This window comes from Musca domestica, unplaced genomic scaffold (assembly GCF_030504385.1).
Source record: "Musca domestica strain aabys unplaced genomic scaffold, Musca_domestica.polishedcontigs.V.1.1 11, whole genome shotgun sequence".
NCBI classification, from domain to species: domain Eukaryota; kingdom Metazoa; phylum Arthropoda; class Insecta; order Diptera; family Muscidae; genus Musca; species Musca domestica.
Genome location: NW_026712133.1, coordinates 7,789,087 through 7,816,465, shown reverse-complemented (window position 1 = coordinate 7,816,465; position 27,379 = coordinate 7,789,087). Strand labels below are relative to the sequence as shown.

At 36.4% G+C, this 27,379-nt stretch overlaps 1 protein-coding gene across 1 annotated transcript; it reads right to left on the bottom strand.

Annotated features, from left to right (window-relative positions):
• Positions 1-558: 558 nt before the first annotated feature.
• Positions 559-16,499, bottom strand: LOC101892750 (lysosomal thioesterase PPT2 homolog). The gene is made up of 6 exons (XM_059130493.1): positions 16,344-16,499; positions 16,036-16,288; positions 15,836-15,977; positions 1,214-1,321; positions 875-1,148; positions 559-820 (listed from the first exon to the last, which is right to left on the bottom strand). The coding sequence occupies exons 2-6, from the start codon at positions 16,165-16,167 to the stop codon at positions 622-624; spliced, it is 855 nt and encodes a 284-aa protein (XP_058986476.1). The 5' UTR covers positions 16,168-16,288; positions 16,344-16,499; the 3' UTR covers positions 559-621.
• Positions 16,500-27,379: the final 10,880 nt, after the last annotated feature.

Sequence of the window (27,379 nt, the reverse complement as noted above, 5' to 3'; positions counted from 1 at the left end):
GAGTCAATCCGGTTCATAGAACCGGCCGCCGTGAGATTCGCTTAAAGTCGCTTAAATAATAAAAAGCCCAATATAAGACTTAAACCTGCAACCTGTAATACGCATTAGGAACTTCAAATACGAAATTTAAAACAATTCCGGTGGATAATGTCGCTATAATCATCAAAATATCGAATATCGGAAGGTAATGTTTTATGGGGGCTATACGAAGACGTGGACCTGACGGTGAAGGAGGTACCGTTGTATAGATGCTATACGTTATATGGAGTCTATACGAAGACAATGTCACAAATGGAATGACAAACTTAATATACCCTCCATACCTTGGTGGAGGTTATAAAAAGGGGTTTTATTGTTTTGGTTGAAAAAGTATTATTGTTTACCTTCGTACAATGAGTAATGCAAGGAAATGCGGTCTGAAGTCCGAGTTAAAAATAAAATTATAGAATAGCATGCAAGATTAGTCATCACAACATACGCGCGAGTTGAGCATCTCGGTATAATTTGACATACCTAACTTTGAAAGTTCAAAAATTAATAAAAAAAAATGTTAGACAATTTACAGAAAAAGAGCGAGGGTTGTATATTTTTGAATTTCAATTAAATCCAGCATTAACAAATTTAAATTAAATAAGGTAAAATCACCTCATTAATAACTCGTTTATTTGTGTGCCACGTTAAGTGATGTACAAAGGGTTTAACGATTATTATCAATTTTCCATGGTCCGCCAATGTTTTTAAACCAATGTCGTCCGATGTATATATTTTTCGCTCATTCAATGGAATTACATCAAGACTGTCGTTGTAATATCCAAAATGACTACAAAAATACAAATATTAATCAGAGCATTTATAAACACATTTTGACACCTACCTTGATTGCCACGGTGTAATCACTCCGTCGTTCGGTCCTCCAATAAGAATAAATTTATCTAAACTAGTTAATGCTGCTTTAAAATCAGTTGAATTTCCAGAAATAATCTCATTGTTTATGTATGGCAGAAAAACACTGAATTTCAAATACATATCTTGCTTATGTGGGTCATTCCAGTAGTTTCCGACGGATGTGTGCTGTCCAACTTTGGAGTAAAAAAGCTCATATGCTGTTTTGGCAGCCAAATCAGGAAAAATCAAATGTAGAAAACTGGCTATAAATATTAAAAGCTATATATTTATATTATGCTATAATCTGTTGAATCCGTCTTTAACTTACTTCCATATTGACCTGCTTGAGGAGAAGATAGCGATATAAAAGTTCGAACATTGTGTTCATGCATTGACTGGATTGCTGCTCTTGCTAACAAACCTCCTTGCGAATATCCTTGCCAAATGAAAATGTAAAAAAATGTGCAAATAAGGCTTTATGATGTAGGATGGCTCTAAATTATTTACCACAGGTTAGGCTTTATCTACTTATTTTTAAACTTTATTTAAATATTCCGCGAGTCTTTGTATTTATTACCATTTATTTATTTTTCTATTGATAATAATATTGAAGGAAATCGGATTAGATTTGTAAGAAGAACTGGAGTCGAACATGGAGCGTTCTGGTGTTTAATTCGCATATGGTTTTTTGCAATATATCCAAATTAAATACTTTTTTCCAAAAACAAGCTCTTGTAAAAAATCCATACAAAATATGCCTGGTGGCCCGCTTAAACGACAATGAAACGCGTCGCATAATGTTGAGTGTGTGATAGCATCTCTTTGGTTTTAGACATACTAAGGCGTAGGTTCAGAAGGAGAGGTCCAATCGGACATAGATTTCACATTATATAAAAGTTATAAGCATTCATAAATTTGAACATTTGTGGGGAGCTTTTTAAAAGCAGTTGACTCAATATCGCTCCTTAATTGAGTCTCATTAAAATATTACCATAAAATTTGGTATCGGGTAATCGATGCTTTTAAAGAAAACGAGCTTTAACTGAAACTAGCTTGTTTAGCATATTGTTAACATATTGAATTAAAAAAAGAAACATCTCCACTATCTTTAAAGCGACGACTTTGCGTTTTTTTCTTAAATTAGCTTGGGGTTAGATATTTTATAGAACATAATTTCCTTTTTGTAAGTTATTTGTAGGTATTAAATAAATTTAAACCTATATGGAAAGAGGATTTAAGAAAACTTTAATGGCCTTTAACATATTGAATTAAAAAAAGAAACATCTCCACTATCTTTAAAGCGACGACTTTGCGTTTTTTTCTTAAATTAGCTTGGGGTTAGATATTTTATAGAACATAATTTCCTTTTTGTAAGTTATTTGTAGGTATTAAATAAATTTAAACCTATATGGAAAGAGGATTTAAGAAAACTTTAATGGTACGGGAAATGAAATATTGCACAGGACTTTTTTACTCCAATTGACAAAATTAATTTTACTCAATATTGAAAATTTTAATATGAAAGCTCTTGCAAAGCTCTAATTTTGGTGTTTCGTAAACAATAACCAATTCGGATACATCTTGGACCACTTAACTATTTCCGGTGTGCGTCGAAACTCCAACTTAAAATAACAAATTAAGAATTTTGACATCGTTTTTTTATTTCTACTTCTTAAGCGATAGGAAACCGTTGGCAACCTTAGAGACAAAATCAATGTCGAATCAGGCCCATTGTTCTAATATTAAATTATGTTAGTAGAATCACGCCTAGCCAAACGGGTTTTCTGTAATGTAGTTTTCAAAAATTTTGTCTTCACGTGGGTCTGCTCTTCCTGCAGAAAAAATGTTTTCTTTACCCAATGGTGGAGGGTATTAAAAGTTCGGCCCTGCCTAACCTAATGCTTTATATACCCTACACCACAAGGTGGTCAGGGTATTATGTCTTTGTGCATTTGTTTGTAACAGGCAAAAGGAAACAAGATAGACCTATAGTTCCTTTTGATGATCTGCATAGAATCACATTCTGAGTCGATTTATGCATGTCCGTCCGTCTGTCCATGTATTTTTGTAAACATAGTACAGCTCGCATTTATTGCCCTATCCAGATGAAATTTTGCACAAATCATTTGTTTGGCCCAAGGCCGAACCCTATTGAAATTGGAGATAATCGGACAAAATGTAGATACAGCTTCCATATATATCTTCGTCCGATTTGCCTTTCATTGTGCACCAAACGTGTAATATCAGCCCGAATAGTATGGAATTTTGCACATACTACCAAATTAGGCCTAAAAATAAGTATTCCAAATTTGATCGAAATCGGCTCAGATATAGCTACAGCTCCCATATATTTTGTTCATCAGATTTGTACTACTTCAGGGAAATATATCAAATACAGCTCAGAAATATCTTTGTCAAATTTTATCGAGATCGGTTCAGATTTGGATGTAGCTCCCATATATTTTTTTATCCGATTTACCTTTTATTGTGCAACAAACGTCTAATATTTTTCCAAATGGGATGGGACTCGACCGAATTGAGTCTAGAAGCTGGTATGTCAAATTTGGTGAAGATCATATATACTGTTCATCCGATTTGTTATATTTGTTACCCACAATCGTAATATGCACTCCGTAACAACGATATTCAGGGAAATATATCAAATACAGCTCAGAAATATCTTTGCCAAATTTTATCGAGATGGGTTCCGATTTGGATATAGCTCCCATATATATCTTTATCCGATTTCAAATTAATTGTGCACCAAATGGGCAATACAAGTCCAAATTTGAAAGATACAAATGCTTCGGTATATTTAGTCCTTTGAACTTTAAATTATAATTATAATCATAGTGTGTATGATTGAATTCTCCCATAAAAACGGAGCTCTACTAAATTAGCAAAGTGGTGTAGGGTGTCATAAAGTCCGCCCGCCCGACTTTAAGACTTTCTTTACTGGTTTTACTTGTTTTTGTATAAACATTAAGAAATTTAATCTTGTGTGCACCGAACATTCAAGTGAGTCAAAACGGGTATTTTTGGTCCTGTTTTGAAAATATGGTAAAAGCCAGGAATTCATTTATATTAAAAACACATTTCAGTGCTAAATCCGTACTTTATGTGCATTCATACTAATATATCCTATAAAACAAAAATGTCATTCATCAAATCTAACTGTAAGTTACTAAAGAAAAGAAATCTATATTTCCACTGTATATCCAAAAATATTTGCAACAATGTTTATAAAAGACCGAAAATGATTTTTTAATAAAACTTGTGGGGTAATGTTATTCAAATTTTATTTGCATTTATGTAATATTGTAAATGTCAGCGGGTATTTTAAATAATAATTAAATTCATGTCTTTGAAATTTAGAAAACTTTTTAACTTTTTACGAGGAAAGTCATAATTTGAAGAAGACAAAACAATTGTAACTTAACAATGGTTAACAATTTCTTTTTTTATATTTCGTAGCGTAACCATTATTTTCTATAATAACGTTGCATCGGCGCTGCATGGACTCTATCAAATTAATTATTGTGTCCTGTGGAAATCCATACCATGCATCTTGGACCCGACTGAAAAATTCATCCGTATTTTTTACGTTATTGCAATCAATTGACAATCATAATTGACCAGAGATTTCCGATTGGATTAATATCCGGTGACTGTGGTGTGACATTGCATTACGGCAACTTTTTTTCTTTAGCCATCCCTTTACCACCTTCGAGGTGTGTTTGGGATCGTTATCGTGCTGAAACGTCCACCGTAATGGTATTTCCCATTCAGCATAACCTTTTCCAGAATGTCTTTACAGACCCATCTATCCATACTACCCTGTATTCGATGCAGCGGACCTAATTCGTTGGCAGAAAAACATCCCCAAAGCATGACATGGCCACCTCCATGTTTAACTGTCTTCAGGCAAAACTCCTGTTGAATTCGTTTTCCTCTGGGTCTTCTAACGTGAGTTATGCCATCACTACCGATGATATTGAATTTTGACTCATCGCTGATAAGCACACTTTCCAACTGGTCCACTGTCCAGTTAACATGTTCTTGGGCAAACTAAAGCCATTTCGATTTGTTTCGGTTAGAACATACCTTCAGATTTCCTAATCTGAAGAATTAATGTTCTGTTTAGATCTAGTAGATACTACCAATTATTATATACTGATTTTCACCGCACGAATTATTCAATGGGCGAACCTCTTAGTAAAATGTGTGTTGACTTTAATTCTGTGTACTGTAATGTAGATTTTGGTATGAGTTTGGAAGTTATTAAATCTAGAATAATTTTAGTTTTAAACAATTAACATACATTTTCTATTATTTGACAAACTAGCTGATGAATTTAGATTCTGTGGCTGGTTTTCAATTTCCTACTATATTCCCATTATGATGCGGATCATGATGTGTACGTGATCCCTTCGTAAAGGGAGGTAGCACCCTCGGTCGGCAGGGGTGGGAATGTGAGGCGTGGGAACGTTCGATAGATATAAGGGGCTTTTTCGCAGGGCGATAAGCTAACAAATCATCTTCAACGAGACGTCGACAAATCGTTCTTGCGGTAATTTGTAGTTGCAATTCTTTTGCCAATATCGGAGCCGATTCGAAAGGAAATTGTTTAACCTCTCTTACCTTTGCTTATAACTTCCTATCCTTATAACTTCCACCGATTTAGTTTTTCTAAAACGTGATAAAATTTTCAAAATTGGTGACTTGTGCAATTTGTATTTAATGGAGAGCTCCTTTTGAAAAATTCCACGATTAAAATCGTCATTAATTAGCTTTCGTAAAGCTGTACCGAATTTATTTGGTGCCATTATCACCGATATTGCAAGCTAAACTGGTCATTATTTCTAAAATATTTTTGCAACTAAAAAATCACGTGGTTTTCTATCAAAAAGCAGGGAATGAGATTAAAACAAAACAATAATGGGTTTTCACAGTTTAGGAAAAAAATGGTTTAATTTGCAATTGTGTTGTCTTGTTCAAATAATGACTTTCCTCATAAAAATAAAAAAATATTCGAAATTTCGAAGATTTTTGTTTAAAATGCCCTCCTACATTTACAATAGTACATAAATATATACTAATATACATAATATATATATATATATATATATATATATATATATATATATATATATATATATATATATATATATATATATATATATATATATATATATATATATATATATATATATATATTATATCCTGATGGAATTCATGAGTGGCACTGATTTCTTTATATTTGGCTGGTAAACCACAAGTGGCTATCGTTAGAGCAGATGGTCGCTCTCCCTTCCCAATCAATTGACCGTGGCATCTGAATAAATGCCGAATATTATCGCGAAAATATACTGGAAGGTGTATTAAACCCTTGCGCACGCTAACATTTTGGCCGACAATCTTGGACATTCAAACAGGACTCAGTAGCATCGCACTCAGCTCGCGCCACCCAAGAATGGTTACAGAATGAGGTTTCTCGCTTCATTTCCAGCGCACAATGGCCACCAAAATCTCCGAATACCAATCCGTTGGACTATCTGGAGTATTTTTAAAAACAAGGTTGACTTCGCCGGGAATGGGCCAAAATACCGCAGAGCAACATTCGTGCAGCGTGTGACGGTTTCATTGGCCGTTTGAAGCCCATAATTCGTGCAAAATTCGAACAAATCTAAACTGCTATTTGATGATATTTCCAACATTTTTTGCTTTCATTCAATAAATTAAAAAAAAAAGTCTTAAAATTATGGGGTTTGACTTTGTTTCAGTTTTTTATCTGCATTTTATATGTGCGCTATAGAAAAGCATGGACTGCCACCGGAGCGAGAACCCATTATGAACTACAAATACTAAACTTTAGACAAATCCGTAGAAAAATATTCCAAAAATCATCAAAATACTGAATATCTGGAGGTATAATTACGTGGGGGCTATATGAAAACGTAGACCTCATTGCGAACTACAAATACCAATTGTATTTGTAGAGAGGTACCGTTATATTGGGGCTGTACGAGAATGTGAATGTGCAACATACAAAACAACACCACCTCCAGGGCTGCCAACCAAATTTCAGGAAAAATTCTGAAAAATTCTGCAGAAAAAAATCTGCATAATCGGCACATGTATTTTTATAAATCGTCAAAAAATCGGCAACTTATAAATTATTATATTAAATGATATTTTTGCTTTATAATAAAAGAAATTATTTTATTCCATCTTCATCGCTGTTCTAAAACCTAACTTCGTGTGAGATTTCGTGTCCTTTGGTTTCTATTTGTGATTTAATAACGGCTGCAAAATCAGGAACAGTTTTTAGTTTTTTGTCCATTTAAACCCCTAAATATATTGCGGACATCTTTAAAAACAATAAGCCTAGCCTTTCTATTGGGCTATTGGTTTATCACATAGGAAAGTATATATGGATCTTCCTAGCTCGCCGAGCTGAGTCGATCTAGCTATGTATGTCCGTCCGTCCGTCTGTCCGTCTGTCCATGTTAATTTGTCATCACTCTACAGGTCGCAATTATGGCCCGATCCTCACGAAATTGAAAAAGGAGGTGGGGTTTACGTCAGAATAGGACCCTATTTCCTTTGGAGATGATCGCATGATATTTAGGGGTTGAAATGGACCAAAAACTGAAAAATTTCCTGATTTTGCAGTTGCTCTACAGGCCGCAATTATGGACCAGACCGGAAGTTAGCCTGGGGCTAGAGCTTAGATCTGGGCAGAAGCCTTCCAATTTTGATGGTCATCGGACAATTTTTAGTGGGTAAAATAGACCATAAATAAAAGTCAAAGTAAAATAGACCATTAAATAAAAGTCAAATTTTCCATCAAACCGCGAATATTTATAATTCCGGCGAAATCACAAATAACCGAACAGGTCAATTCTGACCGTTACGTAGATGCCGATAGGAAATATATCGGTTATGTATAGCGAAATATATACAATGTGTATATACAAAGGAAGGGGATGTTAGTTAGAGAGCTTATATCTCAAGAATGGCTAGACCGATTTTGACAAATTTTGTCAATTCAGAATGCCCTCCTGTCATAAAAGTATAAAATCTAAAAAAAATATGCCGAGAAAGATGTTAATTTAGATTTTGTAGTATTTTTGTGACATTTTTTTATATTTTCATATTTTTTTTCGCATGCGATTTTTTTCATTTGACTTATAATATTGAAGTGTATATTTTGTAATATTTTTTCACCTTACCACACAGTTTGGGGTATTATAAACAGATTGCAATTATCGTCCGATCCTCACGAAAATTTTTACAAAGGTAATGTTGGGCTCAGAAGGGCTAGGCCTATTGTTTTCGAAGATGTCCGCAATATATTAGGGGTTGAAATGGACCAACAACTAAAAATTTTCCTGATTTTGCAGCCGTTATAAAGGTCACAAATATTATGCAAAGGACACGAAATCTGGCATGAATTTAGAGTTTAGGACAGCGGGTACAATGGACCACTAATTTTGTGTGAAAAAATACCAGCATTACTTACAGGCGATATCCGAAATACAAAAAAGGCGAACATCGGGTTTTTTTATGCTGATTTCGTTGACGAATTTAGCGAAATATCTTAGACAAGCAAATCATATAGTTGAGTCTAAATTTGGAGATACGGAGGGGCATTTTGCTTTTGGAGATGATCGCAAAATATTTAGAGGTTCAAGTGAACCAACAGAAAAACTTCCTGATCACGAAATTGAAGCCAATCGACACGCCTGTGAAGAGAGTTAAGGACAGGGAAGAATTCTAGCATTTTGGATGGCCATTGGATTATATTTAGCTGTAAAATGGAGCACAACAATTAACAGCACGACGGAGTGCGTAAATATTGGGCAAATGTCCCTAGTCAAAATCCTAATTTCAAAAGCGAAATCTTCCATAAGGGTGCTTCTAACATATTGTAGTGTTGTAGGGTATAACATAGTCGGCCCCGCACGACTATAGCCTTTGCTTACTTGTTTCTATTATACATGTTTTATTTCACATTATACATTGCCAATTTTGGTATTAAAACAATTGGAGTTATATTTAGGTAAACTTTAAAATTCTTAAGTGAGCTTCGTTCCTTGTTTGTAATGATTATTTGTACAAATTTAGATAAAATTAAAAAAAAAAAAAACTAAATTCCCCACTTTTTTATATGGGATTTTTCCATTTATTTAAATTTTCAAAAATTTTTTCAATATGTAAAAACTTTAACTCTTTATACATGGATTGTATAGATTGGTTCTAAAATAAAATTAGGGAAATGCTGTTACATAATTTTTGGCCCAATCAAACTTACATATAATACCCCCACCACATAGTGTTGTAGGGTATCATTAAAAATATAAGGTATTTCAATATTTTTTTTTTTTTTTGATATTTTATCAGGATATTTGTCTGTATGTGGTTATTTTTTCTATTATACATGTTTCATTTCACATTATACATTGCCAATTTTGGTATTAAAACATTTGGAGTTATATTTAGGTAAACTTTAAAATTCTTAAGTGAGCTTCGTTCCTTGTTTGTAATGATTATTTGTACAAATTTAGATAAAATTGAAAAAAAAAACTAAATTCTCCACTTTTTTATGTGGGATTTTTCCACTTTTTTTAAATTTTCAAAAATTTCTTCAAAATGTAAAAACTTTAACTATACATGGATTGTATAGATTGGTTCTAAAATAAAACAAGTAAAAAAACATTAAGTTCGGCCGGGCCAAACTTTTAATACCCTCCACCTTAGGGTAAAGGAAACATTAGAAGAAATGTGGCAAAAACCATTAAAATGCCGAATATCGGGAGGTACCGTTATATGTGGGCTCTACCAAATCGTGGACCTACACATGCAAGGTTCCGCCAACGGAGCTAGAACCCATTATGACCTACAAATACCAATTTTCAGACAAATACGTGAAAAAAAGGGGCAAAAATCATCAAATTACCGAATATCGGGAGGTACCGTTATATGGGGGCTATACCAAAACGTGGACCTTTAATTACAATGACTCGCCACACGAACTGGGACCCATTATGATCTACAACTACCAAATTTTCAGTGAAATTCGTGAAAAAATCAGTCAAAAATCATCAAAATACCGAATATCGGGAGGTACCGTTATATGGGGACTATACCAGAACGTGGACCGATATATCTTATTTTCAATACCAACCATCCTAGACACAATACCAATTGCTCTGCTAAATTTTGGCGCTCTACGTCAAATAATGTGAGCTGTATCGTGATTTCAACAGACAGACAGACAGACGGACATCGTTAAATCGACTTAGAATTTTATGCTGATTATGAATATATATACTTTATGGGGTCTACGACGAATATTTAATGATGTTACAAACGGAATGACAAAGTTAATATACCCTCCTTTCCAAGGTGGAGGGTATAATTAGGGAAATGCTTAAAAATTATGACAAAGAATTATTTCTCTTATTTATTACTATTTCAGGATCGATATTCTGTTCATGATTTTTGTGAAGTTTTGTTTATGAAACAATATCTTTTATATATAAACAAAAATCAACTTCATTGTTTTGTAAAAAAAAAATTGGTGTCCATAAAGTCAGTTAAATGAATAGTATCTTATAAAACGTTCTGTTTTATGAAAAAACTGATAACCCTGATAACTATTCTCTCTCTCTATAAAAACTTCTCTTTTTATACCCTACACCACAAGGTGGTCAGGGTATTATGTCTTTGTGCATTTGTTTGTAACAGGCAGAAGGAAACGAGATAGACCCATAGTTCCTTTTGATGATCTGCATAGAATCACATTCTGAGTCGATTTATGCATGTCCGTCCGTCCGTCTGTCCGTCTGTCCATGTATTTTTGTAAACAAAGTACAGGTCGCATTTATTGACCGATCCAGATGAAATTTTGCGAAGATCTTTTGTTTGGCCCAAGGACGAACCCTATTGAAATTGGAGATAATCGGTCAAAATTTAGATATAGCTCCCATATATATCTTCGTCCGATTTGCCTTTTATTGTCCACCAAACGTGTAATATCAGCCCGAATTGTATGGAATTTTGCATATACATCCAAATTAGACCTAGAAATATGTATGCCAAATTTGATAGAAATCGGTTCAGATATAGCTATAGCTCCCATATATATTGTTCATCCGATTTGTTATTTTTGTCCACCGCCGCCGTAATATGCACTATGCAACAACAATATTTGGGGAAATATATCAAATACAGCTCAGAAATACATTTGCTAAATTTTATCGAGATCGGTTCAGATTTGGATATAGCTCCCACATATAACTTCGTCCGATTTACCTTTTATTGTGCACCAAACATCTAATATTTGTCCAAATGGGATGGAATTTGGCACTTGCGACCGAATTGAGTCTAGAAGCTAGTGTGTCAAATTTGGTGAAGATCGGTTCAGATATAGCTATAGCTTCCATATATATTATTCATCCGATTTGTTATATTTGTTACCCACAACCGTAATATGCACTCCGTAACAACGATATTCAGGGAAATATATCAAATACAGCTCAGAAATATCTTTGCCAAATTTTATCGAGATCGGTTCAGATTTGGATATAGCTCCCATATATATCTTTATCTGATTTCAAATTAATTGTGCACCAAATGGGCAATACAATTCCGAATTTAAAAGATACAAATGCTTCGGCATATTTAGTCCTTTGAAGTTTAAATTATAATTATAATCATAGCGTGTATGATTGAATTCTCCCATTAAAACTTTTAATTGTTATGGTGAGCTCTACTTAATTAGCAAAGTGGTGTAGGGTATCATAAAGTCGGCCCCGCCCGACTTTAAGACTTTCTTTACTGGTTCTATCTCTATCCTACCACTAACAACTATATTTTTCCTAGGATGGACACAAATGCACGTGCATTTTTTTAGCATTACTCTTATACTTTGGATTTTTCTTCGAATTATTTTTGGTGTCTCACAGTGTTATTGTTTATCAGTCATTTTAACTATTCATCCATGCTTTTTCTTATTTCTTCTTCCTAGCCTCGCCATGATGCCAAGCTGTATGTACTCACACAGAGTTTCAGAGCTTTTAATGTTGTCATTTAAAATAATCATGTGACGAATCGAATCCGGATATCCAGAATGAATAACTTGTAAGTCTACCAAGAGGTCACCGTGCCACTTAAAAAAGGTCGACTAATGGCTTTTAACATAATAAAAATCTATGTGTGCGTGCGTTCATGTAAAAAATTTAACATCCGTACCCTGCAAAAATTTAGATCGGAGTTTCTAACTAATATTACACCACTTTGTCTCTTCCTATTTGCGAAACGTCGATAATTGGTCGATTTGCAAAAACAATTATTTTGGCCAACTACAGTCAACTAATTTTCATCTCCAATAGTATTTTCTTTGGCACTTCCCGTAGACCTTTTTTTGCCATAGGCTGTAATTCCCGTAGACCTTTTTTTGCCATAGGCTGTAATACCGATTCCGAATTTAAAATACGAACTTTGAAACATTTCCGGTTAATTATGTTGCTAATATCAAAATGCCGAATATAGGAAGATATCGTTATATGGGGGCTATACGAATACGAAGACCTGCATAGACAATTTTTGTCATAGGCTGTAGTACTCATTACGAACTTCAAATACGAAATTTGAAACAATTCCGGTTTATAATGTCACTAAAATCATTAAAATATCGAATATCGGATCTTTATTATCGTTCTCCTTCTCTCTGGTTTTATAAAAGGCAAGTATTTTTCACAAATGTTTGTTTCTTTACTATATTTTCTGAATTCCTTATTTGTATTTTGTCAATCTATGTTTTGCTCAGGGATCGCGTACTCACCATGATCCGCACCATGGTGGAAAATTAGTAGGAAACTCTGTTTACTCTATAAAGCACAATGTCACTTTGAAGCAGTACTATTAGTGAGCAACTTTTTATTGTCGTTCATTTTTAAGAAATATTAAAAAATCAGTGTTTTATATAAATGATAAAGTCATTTCCTATAAGCATATCCATCTCTGCATTTTGTGTAATTTACTCTGCCAAATTTCCCTGCCTAGAAAGCAGGTTCCCATCTCTGATTTGTATGTACAATGGATTTATAAATATACATTTTCACAATGAGATGTTGTCAAATGCATAACTTTGAAAAAAAGTAAAAAAGCTGTAAGTTCGGCCGGACCGAACTTTGAATACCCTCCACCATTTGGTAAAAATTTGGCAATTTGGCTATTAAAAATTCTGTTAAAATCTTAAAAATACCGAATGTAGCCCTATATTAGGGTCTATACGAAGAGGTGGACCTGCACAGACAATTTTCTGTCAAAGGCTGTAGTATTACGAACTTTAAATTCTAAATTTGAAATAGTTCCCGTACATAATGTCGCTAAAATCATCAAAATACTGCATATCGGGAGGTACCGTTATATGGGCTATACGAAGACGTGCTAGGTGCACGGCCCATTTTCAATACCAAAAGTTCTGCAGACATAATACACATTGAAGTAAATTTTCCACAGACGGATAGACGGACGGACTCTTTTAAATCGACATAGAATTTTATGCTGATCAAGAATATATATACTTTGTGGATGCTAAAATGTATATTTCGAGGTGTTATAAACGGAATCACAAACTTAATATATCCTCCATACTATGATGGAGGGTATAAAAATGTAAACATATAAATGCATGACTTTAACTTCTTATTTCTACCATAGTTGAAACCTTAAATTTTCCTTTGTCCTTGTTAACATTAATTTATTTTTTTAAAAAAATGAATTTATTTTATTTTCCTAAAAATTACAATGATACAATAGAAGCACCCGCAGCTGCCAGCCGCCAAACCAAGACATGACTTAAAATAAAACCCCGAACCTAGTGGGGCATTAATCGCTAAAGTCAACTATATTTAGTCATATAACGAAAACGTTACTTTATTTTTTTGACTTGGTTCGCTTTAGCTGTGAAACCTTGAAATTTTATTCAGAGTAATAATGAACCAAAATAGATTTTTTTGTTTTTAAATATTTTTTAGTAATATATTTAAATTATATTTATTTTGAATTAATATCATTAGTTAATTTTGAATTTAGACTTTCACATTTTCTTTTGGTAGACTAAAATATTCCTTCCAGAAATTAATGGCAATGCATTTACTTTACCTCTAAATATCTTCGAATTATGTTTTTTATGACTTAGTTCGGTATAGCTGTGAGCCCTTCATATACAGCTACTTCTCATTTAAAAACGACATTTTTTAGATGTTATTATATCAATATTTGTACCACAATCTACGATATCCTCCAATACTACTCATTCTATATATTCTACTTATATACATTCTACACATATAGCTGTGAGCCCTTCATATACAGCTACTTCTCATTTAAAAACGACATTTTTTAGATGTTATTATATCAATATTTGTACCACAATCTACGATATCCTCCAATACTACTCATTCTATATATTCTACTTATATACATTCTACACATAGAATAATCCAATCATGAGTAATCATTTTGGTTTAGACATTAGTTAGATGCAGAGCAAACTGGATTGATAGAAAAATCATATCATGATTGCTCACTGTACTTCATTTGAACGATGAACCCATATTGATGAACAAAACAAAGGTGATTCAACTGATTGTGCGATTCGATTAGATGCAAAAACGATCTTTTCTTGCAAATCAAACCAAACGACTTCATCAATTAATATCATGTGAGAGATCGAGTAAAATTGAATTATTCTTTTTCCTCTAATGCTTAGCCAAAACCAATCACTTAACTACTGCATTGCTATGGACGCATCCCATATATGTCACTTCTCTTTTGAACTTAGAGTTAAAAGCAGAGTCAGATTAGAGATAAATCAGAACAATTTGCTCGGTACGAGTTGCTACAACAATAACATACTGAGATCTTTCTTCCAGATACGGAGAAACTAAACACACAGAAGAAACCAAAGTTTGTCTAGAATGGTTGGTACTGAAAATGAGGCATATCGGCTAACCTTTTCGCATAGCCCCCATTTAACGGTACCTCCTGATATTCGGTATTTAAATGTCATTAGTCACATTTTCCACGGAACTGTACCAAATGTAGTATTAAGAGTTGGTAATGGGTTGTACATGTAGTGCCAAAACATTACGTGCAAAGATCTACGTTTTACAATAAATTCCCATATAACGGAATTCATCAAAATAACTAAAATCATCAAAATATTGAATATCAGGGGGATTCAGTATTTTTATGATTTTAGTCACATTTTTACGGCAATTGTATTTTATAATGACTTTTACAACCGTTGTAAAAATATTGTCCATATTGGTACACGGTTTCTACATAACATAATTGACGATCCTAACCACACGTCCAGAGTACGTCCTTCTTTCGACGCAGATCTTCAATTTCAACCCTTTTCCTTTTATATAAGTATTAATTGAACCGAAAAATTTTCGCGCTTTCCGCGACTTATTTGCTTACAAAACAAACAAAAAAACGTGCCTTGAACATCGGTACTCAACTAGCACATTGTAGTATTTACTACCAACTACTCTTCGTAACATTTGATCCTCTGCCCACAAAAAAGGTAACAAATTTCGAAACACACACCCATGCTTTGGGAAATACTGTTCCAGAAATGTTGAAACAGATGCCAAAATACTAGTAGGACGCAAATAAGATATAAAATAGGAGGTATATAAATTTTACCCGATTTCAAATAAATTTGAGATATTAAATGATTTGGAACTGTTTCCTGTAACGCTCTTGTAAAAATACGTAGTGCAAGTGCCAACTCATATTATTGATACAGATGATCTATCAGCATCACTGCCATTGCACATTTTGCTGGGTTTATAAGGATTAGCCGACAAGACGAACCTGTGGTAAAAGTTCAAACACGTTGCTGTTTGAATTTCTTGTATGTCACCTAAAACTATTATTCCTTCTGGGTGTTTTTTACTAATGATATTTAGATAATCACGATATTCGACAACTTGTTTCCATGCGGCTTCCAGACTATTCCAATTGCTATAGAGGTCGCAGTTGTAAACTTTAGTACCTGGATGTCGCTAGACAAAATTCAGATTCATTATTAACATTAATGAATGTTTTTTTTTGGCATCTTACGATTTCAATATAACGCTTTAAAGACGCCATTGACTCCGATCCTGATAGTACTCCATGGAACAAAACAACAGGCATGAAAGCTTCGACCACGCTTACATATAACAGTAACCAAATGCGAATTAATGCCTTCATTTTGCAAAAGTACAATACTTCAATAAGAAATGAGGTAAGTGACAATAAATAAAGAGGTGGTGTCCTCAGCAAATTTTGCAACTAAAAATTAACTTCCAACATTAAATGACAAAAAAAAATCCTAAAATAAGAAGAAGATGGGTAATTTTTCTGGCTAAACTATGTGATAAAATTACGCTTTTCACGAAACGATTTTCTCCAAGGTGCCGCTCAATACATTTCTTAAGATATAAATCCTTTCTTCACCAGTTTACGCTTTCAAAGGTTTGATTTTTATTTTGTTTTGTATTGTACGTTTTTTTAAGAATTTGTTATTTTGCCAAGAACAACAGCACTACCTAGCAGATAGGCCTTAAACTGGAAAGATTTCATAACAAAACAGATAAAGCTTTTGCACGGCTAAAATATGAGTTATTCAAACGTAGAAGTGACGCTATGAGAATGGCGCAAAAACAAAGAATGTGTGAAGATGTGTCTGGTTACCCTAAAATTTGTAACAATTGTTACAAATTGTTACTGGAAGTCATGAACCAATTATAAGGTCTTCCTTCGAGCGAATTAATTTAAAAAATGCTGTTATTTTATCAGATGAAATGTCAAAATTCATGCATGAGGCGAAAATAAATGTTTTCGCCTTGACAGAAAAATTTTGTGGGGAATATGTTTGTTAGAGGTAGATGCACCAACGCTAGGAAACATTGGTATGTAAACATTTTTAAAATGTTTTTTTTTTTTTTTTTTTCAAAAATAAGTACATTTTTATAAGTTGTCTTATACGACACCAATCAGAGATTTTTATGATATGCACTTTTAACAATTTTTACAAATTTAAATAATTTTTCATTTAAAATTTGGTTTGATAGTTCATTGTCCCAGCAGCTATGCGATGCGACTAACTGTATTCTTCTACCATGGTTTTGAAGTTTGTTAATTTAATTGACAGATCGTATGGTAATCTGCTGAGCTGGAAGGGGACCTAATACTTGGATTATGCTGGAAGTCGTCTGTTAACCCGAAAGTTCTTCAAAAGAGAGCGGTTGCAGAGAGACATTTTGGTAGTTCTTGCAGTGAGAGTTTGCAAATTCTTCCCGGACAAATTTCTTTTTGCAATTACTTGTATCTCTTCTTTTCATTCATCGACATTCAACCAAATGTTTTCTATTGTTTGTTTATTTCTTTTTGTGCTTTCAATTTGAAAATATTTTATGGGAATTAGCAAGACTAATTGTTTTAGGAGAACAACTTTACAAAATGTGAAAAACGTAAATAATAATATGTAACTAGAATATAAAAGACTATTTTCAACATTTTTAGACAAACGCCATAGCAACACATTTAAAGGATTCCGGGGAACACATCAAATCTGTCTTTCTTTTATTGCTCATATTTTTATTTTATTGCTTATTTCCTTTTTATTTATAAAACTTGTAAAATTGGTGGTGCTTTCTTTTTTTAATTCTTTTAATGGGGGACAAATTGGTTTGTTTTGACAAATTTGTTTGTTTTGGCAAATCAGTTGATTAGTTGCAAACTTCTGGAAGAATACCGTTTGTTTACTTTTCGCATGTCCCTTGCAAAAGGGAATAAAACTAGAAATAAAAAAGAAAGATGTTGCTCGACAATTCATGCAGGAAAAGTAGGTTAGGTTAAGGATGTGTGGTTGTGTAAAAACAACCACTCCACTCGGAGACCTATTGGCCCATTGTGATCATCCTAATTTAGAAGAAATGAATGTGAAAGAAAAGTTAGGAGGTTAGAGTAGAATAGATAGGATATAAAAGAGTTAGTGGGTTTGCATCCACGGTGTAGTCAGCGTGTCGTCCTTAGCCATTTTAGTCTTCTGGCTAACTGAAGAATAACTACCGGCTCGGTTTCGGAGAGGCATGACAAATCGGGCAGAATTTGCTTACCTAGAAGCCTATGTCTTACTCCGATCAGGGTAGGACAGTGACAGAGTAAGTGTTCCACCGTTTCTGTTTCTTCCTCATCTTGGCAAAGCCTGCAGTATTTCAGTGTCGTCACCCCCCCATTTTGAAGTCATGGCCTTTATGTTGCAATGACCAGTAATTAGACCCACCACAAGCTTCAGGTCCAGCTTCGTCATGGATGTGAGTGACCGTGATCTCTTTTCTGAGTTCACTGGCCAAATCTTTTTGGAGATGTTACATCCCCTTGCAGATAGCCAGTTTTGTTGGAATCTCCCAAGATAGTGACTATGAAGTACTTGAAAGAAGTGGCATAAAGGTGGCTTCACTGAGGTCTCAATCTCTAGATCTACTGACTCAGATCCGCGTCTGGCCAATTCGTCGGCAGATTCATTGCCAGAAATGTTGCAGTGTCCAGGAACCCAACAGAGCTTGACAAACGACTTTACTTTTTCCAGCGCAATCTTGCACTCCAGAACAGCCCTAGATTTGATTAGAAAAGAATTTAGAGCTTTTAGGGCCGCTTGACTATCGACATATATAGTCACCGGTGCGTCGTGTTCATTGATTCTGTTTTCCAACAGCTCTATGGCCATTTTAACAGCAAAAATCTCTGTCTGAAAAACACTACAATCGCTGTTTAGTCTGAAAGATCGTTGGATACTTAAACTTTCACAGTAGACTCCAGCCCCCGTTCCACTTTCCATCTTTGGACCATCAGTATAGACAGCTATACCGTTAAAAGGTGGAGTGCCATGGGACCAAATATCCCTGTTTGGTATGCGGATGTCGAGTAATTCAAAGCTGTGCCTAGGGAGTATATAGTCACTAGCTATAGCCTGATTACTTACGTTCTCCACATACTTAAGAATGACAGAGTGACCGATGGACTGACTCCGCCATTGTCCCAGTTGATTGATTCGCAGGGCACACCTAGCAGCTAGTTCCTCTACAAATAAGCCTAGCGGCTTTAAATTAAGTAGGGTATCTAGAGCGGATTGTGGCGTACTCCTGACCGCACCTGTAATTAGTAGCGATGCAACTCTTTGAACTTTATCAATATTCTTGCACAGGGTGGTTTTCCTTAAGGAATGCCACCAGACAAGTCCCCCATATGTTAGGATTGGTCGGACGATTGACTCATATATCCATCGGATAATATGGGGTTTAAGCCCCCAACTCTTTCCTATGGAGTTTTTGCAGGAGTAAAGTGCATTTAAGCCCTTCTTCGATCGCTCCTCGATATTCCTCTTCCAGCTTAGTTTCTGGTTTAGGATAGTACCGAGATATTTTGCTTCCGAAGAGAGGCGTAGAATTACACCGTCCAGCATTGGTAGAGAGAAGACAGGTAATTTCCGCCTCCTTGTAAAGAGTACGAGCTCAGTTTTGGATGGGTTCACGCCTAAACCATTGCAGCGCGCCCATCTGGATAGTTTAACTAGAGCTCCCTGCATGATATCCGAAACAGTTTGCAGAAACTTCCCAGCAATCAGCAGGACTACATCGTCGGCGTAAGCCACGACCTTTGTTCCGCTGTGTTCCAGATCGAGTAAAATGCTGTTTATCACCAAAAGCCAAAGCAGTGGTGACAAAACGCCTCCTTGTGGAGTACCCCTAGTGACCGTTTTCCTAACAGAACACGCAAACAAGCCTTAAAAATCACTTCCAGGAATGGTATTATCACTGTCGATGCATGCTGTAGCATAGCGGGGAAAATGCCATTTGGACCCGGTGACTTGAAAGGTTTGAATGAGTTTATGGCCCACAAGATCTTGGGGGCGTTTACAATTCTATCAGCCAGACTTACGTCTTCCGTCCCACGATGCTGACTAGGCCGACCTACCAATCGGTCATATACCGCATCAGAGCAGTTCTCTAGACCTGAGTCAGTCCAGCTACCGTCAGCCCGCTTTATGCTTCCAATGGATTTTGGATCCTTTGAAAGTACTCTACGGTATCTGGAGGCCGCGTTGACATCATCTATGGACTCGGTAAAACACACCCAAGACCGTCTTTTGGCCTTCTTGATCTCACTGTTGTACTTATTGAAGGCTGATTTATAAGCTTCCAAGTCCGTACTCAGTTTGGTCTTGTTGGCCCTGTTGTAGAAACGTCTGCTTGTCTTCCTGAGCTGGGCTAGGTCTTTTGACCACCATACAGGCTGGCGCCTTTTTCTCGGGAAGGTTAGTGGACAAGCTCTTTCGTAGCTACCGATCAAGATCTTTGTTAACAACTTGACAGAGTCGTCCACATCCGATGCAGAAGCCACTGGAAGATCTTCAGTGGACCTTAGCATCCATGCAGTGTTCTCTGCAAATTGGTTCCATCGAGCCTTTCTCGGGTTCCTATGCGGTTTTTGATGCAATCCCTCTACCGAGATTTGGAATGTTATTTTCCGGTGATCCGAGAAGGAGCACTCAGTCGAAACTTTCCAGTTCAGTATGAGCGATTCATCCATGTTAGTGAGATCTATGACCTCCTCTCTATTTTTGTTACAAAAAGTCGCCTCCTTTCCCCGGTTACAAATTTTGAGATTATGTGTTAAAATAAAATCAAAAATGGACTCACCTCTGGCATTAGTGTTGCTGCTGCCCCATTGAGAGTGGTGAGCGTTGGCATCACATCCAACGATGAGACCGCCTTTTCCACCCAATTTTGTGACCAGCTCCTCTACCACTTGGCCTGGCGGGTCGGGTAGGTACAGGGAAACGAGGAAGAGGATTTTGCCCGTTCGAGTCTCCAGTCTGACCGCCGTGGCGTCTCCTCCGCTGAAATTATTGAGGAAGATTAAGTTTAAGTTTTTCCTAGCAACGATACACGTTCTAACCTTTTTCCCCGTTGGAGGTGGCATAGGTAATGTACCGCTCACTCCCTAGTCCAGTTACCTTTTTCTTAAAGATGTAAGCTTGGAGAGGGATAGGAGAAGCTCAGCCCCTGCTGCCTTACAGTGATGCAGATTTATCTGCACGATGTTAAGCAGCTGTGGCTTCGTTCTTCCTATTGCGACAGCGGCGTTAGGCGGAACCGAATCCATCCTGTGCCGAAGTGCAATTTCCCCCTACGCGCCTGAAGGTGTTCCTGGCCAGCAGTATCAACAGATACCTTTATGACCAGGCCTCCTCCCTCCGTACTTGAGCCAACTAAGCGCCAGCTGTCCGTAAAGAGATTGGGATTTTGTTTCCCCAATATTGTCAGCACGCGTGACGGGTCCACAGAGGGCGGCGGCACCCATGCTGTCAATATCCTCCGGCAGGGGCTTTCCTTCAGGGATACAGCAGCAAGTGCACTTCCATTCCAAAGTCCTTGAAGGCCAGCTACTGCGGTCACAAGGAAGTTCTTCGACTCCTCATTTTCGCAGCAGATGACCTTCACTCCCTTGTAGACGGTAGCACTGCCAAATTGTAGCCTAGAAGGGTCATCCCCTAGGAAAACCTGCTCCCTCAGACGGTCCTGAATAAGAAGCCACCGACTTTCGCTGATTTTGCCTTCCGGCTCAGCTCGGTCGATGACCGCTACACGGAGATTGTCCGGGTATAGGGTTTGGGAATATTTCCTCTTCCTCGAATTCTGGCTCGAAGGTTGTGGGTTGGTGGTGGCAGAATTAGCCTTATCAGACTTAGGGTCCACAGAGGCTGTTTCTACCGGCCTTGCCACTGTCTTCTTGCCAGCTACTGGCGCAGAAAACGCAGTTGGCGGAGGAGGAAGTTTGCCCGTTGACGGTTTCTTTGCCTCGGGGTGTGGTTCCTCCGTTGACCGTCCTCTCTTCGTCGTTGCACGAGAAGAGGGTTTGGCCTCCTTTGGATCCACCGGGGCAGCATTTCCGCAAGGGGCGTCCTTCCTTTTATTCTTCCGCTTCCCTGCGTTAGATATGGGGGGTGGGCTGCACTTGATTCCGTTGACGGTGCAGCAGCCGAAGCTGTCTTACCATCTTCGGGAGTGGTGTTGCCCTCTACCCCAGCCTCGGTAGTTGGTTTGTCCACAGACGGACTTACCTTCCTGGCGAGGTCTGTAAAAAGAGAGGCAAGGTCCTTTTCGAGTGAACATTTTGGCAGTTCCGGATGGTTCTTTTCGAACTTCCGTACTACCTTTAGGTTCCTCTTAATCAGGGCCATATCCCTCTCTGTAATCTGTTGGGGATCACGACCGATGAAGCTTTTACAATACCTCACCGATCGTTTGTATCCCCTCCTTATTTTTCCCTCCTTCGATCCGGAGTCATCGTGGTTAACAGGAACAACAGTGTCCCCTTCCACGACGCCCTCCTCGACCCGGAGATTGGCCGCACCGGTAGGAAAAGTAACTAGACACACCTGAAATGTCAAAATTTGTTAACACTTTGTTGGCTATTAATGTATCTTCTTTTTTGTGATTTGAATCACAAAAATTCACGAAACTAAGTCAGCGTTTACACTTAAGGTTGAACAAAAATTGTCTTTCCATATTTGACTGAATAAAGTTTAAGTTTAATGATGTTCACATTACAATCAAATATTTGACAAATTTTGTTTGCTCAAACAGTATCAAATACTGCTTTGGGAAAACATGTTTGACATATGTAAAATATCTTTCCCCGTGAAATTTTTTGTTAAAACTGTGGAGAAACATATGTTTCTTTGACCGAGAGTGAAAGAAAGACGATCGAGTTTCGAGTATAATTTATTTTGGAGAAGAAAAACAAAAAACAACCTGTTGACGAATAAGTGCATAGCTAGAATATATTTTGTTTTCAATTTTGTATGTATGCTCATATAAATCATGGTACAATAAAATCAGGCATATAAGTGTGTTTGCGAGTGAATTGTTTTCAAATATAGACCATAATTCCATTTTATTCAGTTTCAAAAATAAAAAGATTGTTTTGAGGATAAGAGGAAAATTATTTATCTTAAGTGTTCACATTATGAGCAGCTTTTTTTTGTATTTGCCGTCAAATAATATTTGGTGGTCAGATTGTGACAAATAAATATTTGACATTTTTCTTCAAATATTTGCCCAGAGAAAAAAACTGGTTCCGATTTGAACACAAATTTTTTTTATGGAATTATGAATGAAAAAGTCCATGAAATAAACAAATGTTGTCCGATAATGAATTCTCATACCCCAGATATTAATTCCATACATAACATCACAAATCAGTTTTTGGACGAACAAAATTTTCAAATACTGATATTCCACTGGTGGTCAGGACGGAAATTTGACCCTGGAAGCCTCAAAAGTGGAAGCCCTTACGAGTATTTTTGCATATAAAATGTTCTCTAAATAAAATTTTCCAATTTTCTGATATTCCACTGGTGGTCAGGACGGAAATCTGGCTCTGGAAGCCTCAATACGAAAGCGTCCAAAAACTGAATGCCAAATTAAAGTGGGTTATGATTTGATTTGATTATTTTTACATTAGTTATTTTATTTGATGTTTTCATTATTTTTCATCAGCAACGTTGAATGTTGAAGAGTGATATGAACTCCCAAAATAATACTTTGCTATATGAAATATTGGAACATCAATATACCTTTGTATTCTATGTTGTTTGTTTAAAAAATAAAATTACTTACTTCCGTTGAAACCTTTAATACAATAATAGGTTATGGGCCTCCCCTTCCGCGTATAATTTGTTTTCTTGTGTGATTTCGCGTATAGAAAAAAGGATTAAACAATGTCGACCAATATGCAGATGGAAAAGCTTCGTGGAAGCGAGAATTTTGAAGATTGGAAATTTGCAGTTGAGGCATATTTTCAAATGAAAGGCCTTTGGAGTTCCATCCAGGGAACAGAAGAAAAGGAAGACAAGCAAATTCAAGCCAAAGCTGAACTGATATTGTTGGTGGACAAAGCGGTGTATCCCCACATACGTGAGTGCAAAAGTGCGAAAGAAATATGGACAACATTACAGGGCATATACGAAGATAGCGGTCTTGTAAGGAGAGTTGGGCTCATCCAAAAGTTTTGCTCAACCAAATTAAAAGATTGTTCCAGCGTTGAAGAGTACGTGAATGAAATAATCAATTCAGCACAGAAGCTAAGATCGGCCGGGCTAAATGTGGACGAAGAATGGATTGGTTCCACGCTTCTGGCTGGATTACCCGAGGAATATAAGCCAATGATTATGGGAATACAAAGTTCCGGTATTAAAATCACGGGTGATTCAATCAAATTGAAATTGCTTCAAGACATAAAAACGGAATCAACGGATGTGGCCTTTGCTAGCAATAAGAATGTGAAGAAAAATAAAGGACCTAAATGCTAAAGCTGTAATCAGTATGGGCACATAGCTGCAAAATGCCCATACAAAAATTCAAAAGGCGATTCTAAGAAGAAAGACAAAGGCAATTCAGCGATGGGAGCTATTGCTCTGGGAACGTTAAAAAATAGCGATTGGTACTTCGATTCTGGTGCAATCGCCCATATGTGTTCCAAATTAGAATTTTTCAACGACGACTTTCAAGAAAAGAAATCTGAGGTAAATAACACAAAGATGCTTGTGAATGGCGTTGGAAATGTGGATATGGTCTCTAAAGTTGGAAAGTTCAAGAAAGAAAACGTAACTTTTCGGGAAGTCCTGCATGTTCCCAATTTGTGTATTAATCTGCTATCAGTCTCAAAAATCGTAGAAAGCGAATACGAAGTTGTATTCAACAGAAAGGGATGTAAAGTTCTGAACAAAGCTGGAGATGTCATATTTACAGGCGAATTGATAGATGGTATGTTTCGCATGAATATCTCTAATAACAAATCTCTCATTTGTCAAGAAAAAACCAAGCTGGGTGAGTTATGGCATAAGCGAACTGGTCATACCAATAAAGAAACGTTAAGGAAAATGTCTTCAGGTGCTGTTCTAGGCGTGGACTGCGAAATAAGTGATCAAGATTGTGTTTCATGTTTGAAGGGTAAAATATCAAGAGTGCCTTTTAAAGATGCTGGAACGAGAGCTCATGATGTTTTAGGTTTGGTGCACACAGATCTCTGTGGCCCATTCGAGGTTCCTTCAATAAGTGGATCGAAATATATGCTCACATTTATTGACGATTTTACAAGAAAAGTTTTTGTATACTTCTTAAAAAGAAAATCGGAAGTGACAAATAAGTTCCTGGAGTTCAAGGAATTTGTGGAAAATCAATCCAAAAAAAAAAATCAAATCCCTAAGAAGTGACAACTGAATGGAATTCTGTAATAGGCGAATGAGAACAATAATGATTCAAAATGGAATTGATCATCAAACCACCGTGTCCTATACTCCAGAACAAAATGGGATGGCTGAAAAAATGAACAGGACAATAATAGAAAAAACGAGATGCCTTTTAATTGAATCGAAGCTGGATAAGAAGTTTTGGGCCGAAGCAGCTAATACTGCAGTACACCTTATCAATCGAACCCCTTGCAAATCCATCAAGAATATTACCCCTGAAGAAGTGTGGTCGGGCAAAAAGCCGTGTTTGAAATACCTTAAAGTTTTTGGATGCAAAGCCGTCATCTACATCCCAAAACAAAAGAGAAGAAAGCTTGACAATAAAGGCAAAGAAGTCATATTTGTTGGATACTCAAATCACTCCAAGATGTACAGATTTTACGACCCAATTCGAAATCAGGTCGAGTTGAGTAGAGACTTAAAATTTTTGGAGAGTGAATTTAGTAACAAGATGATTCCAGAAAATGCAAAATTTTACATTTTAAGCGGATGTGATTCAGTGGGGAAAATAGATTGCACAGACGCTGAAGTAAACCTGCCGGAATCAGATAGCGACATTACCATAAGCAACACAAGCTCCGAAGTTGTACATGAGGAAGAAGATTCTGAGTATTACTCTGATGAAACGGATTGCTCGCCATTTGTTGGTTTTGACAATGGATCCGATAGTAATTCCGCTGGTCTACCTGAAACTGGAATCACATCGTCACAACAGCTAAGACGGTCATCAAGGATTTCGAAGCCTGCAAAAAGATATGATTACGTGTACAATGCTATAGATACAAATGAAGAACCCAAGACTGTGAAAGAGGCATTAGAAGGAATCTATAAAGGGCAGTGGGAAAAGGCAATGAACGATGAATTGAAAGCTCTGAGAGAAAACAATACCTGGACTCTCACCAATTTACCAGAAGGAAAGAAGCCAATTGACAGCAAATGGTGTTTTAAGATTAAACGAGACTCAAAAGGCGATATCGAGAGATTCAAGGCCAGGCTTGTAGTGAAAGGATACTCTCAGAAATACGGTATCGATTATAAGGAAACCTTTTCACCTGTTGTCCGATATTCCTCCATTCGATTGTTATTAAGCTTAGCAGTTCAGCACGATTTGGATATTGACCAAATGGACGTAGTGACTGCTTTCCTTCAAAGTGATCTAAGTGAGGAAATATACATGAAAATTCCTGAAGGACTTCAAAACTCCAACGGTATGGTATGCAAGTTAAATAAATCATTATACGGTCTGAAGCAAGCCAGTAAAGTTTGGAACAAGAAACTAGATGGTACATTGAAAAGAATTGGTCTGAAACAATCGAAAACAGAGCCGTGTGTTTACTTCAAGATAAATGAGGAAGAAATTGCATACGTTGCAATATACGTAGACGACATCTTGATATTCACAAACAATGAAGAAACCAAACTTTTTATTAAGAAAAGCCTATCAACTAATTTCAAGATGAAGGATATAGGTCAAGCTCATTATATCTTGGGAATGAGAGTAACTCGAGATCGCAAAAAAGGGATGTTATGGCTGGATCAAGAACTCTACATTCGTAACATTCTGCAGAAATTCAACATGCTAGACTGCAACCCTATTTCGACGCCGTTAGATGTTAACCAGAAATTGTCAAAGGAGATGTGCCCATCTACAGAAGAAGAAGTAGAGGAAATGAGAAAAGTTCCTTACCAAGAAGCCATTTGAAACTTACACTATGCAGCACAAGTCAGTCGACCGGATATTTCTTATGCAGTGGGGGTTTTGTCCAGATACAACAATACACCAGGAAAAGCACATTGGCAAGCTGTCAAAAGAACTATGAGGTATCTCAAAGGCACCATTGATTTTAAGCTTCAATTTGAAAAATCTGATAAAGAATACCTGGAGGGATTTTCTGACGCTGATTGGGCTGGTGATCTAGATGAAAGAAAATCGACCTCAGGATATGTCTTCAAGTATCAATGTGGATGCATTTCCTGGAATTCAAAAAAACAAGAGACTACAGCCTTGTCAACGACAGAAGCAGAATATATGGCTTTGTCTGCATGTGGACAAGAAGCCTTATGGTTAAGGTCTTTGATTCATGAACTTGGAAATACATCACC

What these genes read in the sequence shown, in the direction of transcription:
- LOC101892750 (XM_059130493.1), bottom strand. Translation starts at nt 16,167, where the DNA reads ATGAAGGCATTAATTCGCATTTGGTTACTGTTATATGTAAGCGTGGTC. An exon ending in TAAAGCGTTATATTGAAATC is followed by an intron (nt 15,978 to 16,035) that starts GTAAGATGCCAA and finishes AATTTTGTCTAG; the next exon opens with CGACATCCAGGTACTAAAGT. An exon ending in AGAAGGAATAATAGTTTTAG is followed by an intron (nt 1,322 to 15,835) that starts GTGACATACAAG and finishes TCATTTGGCAAG; the next exon opens with GATATTCGCAAGGAGGTTTG.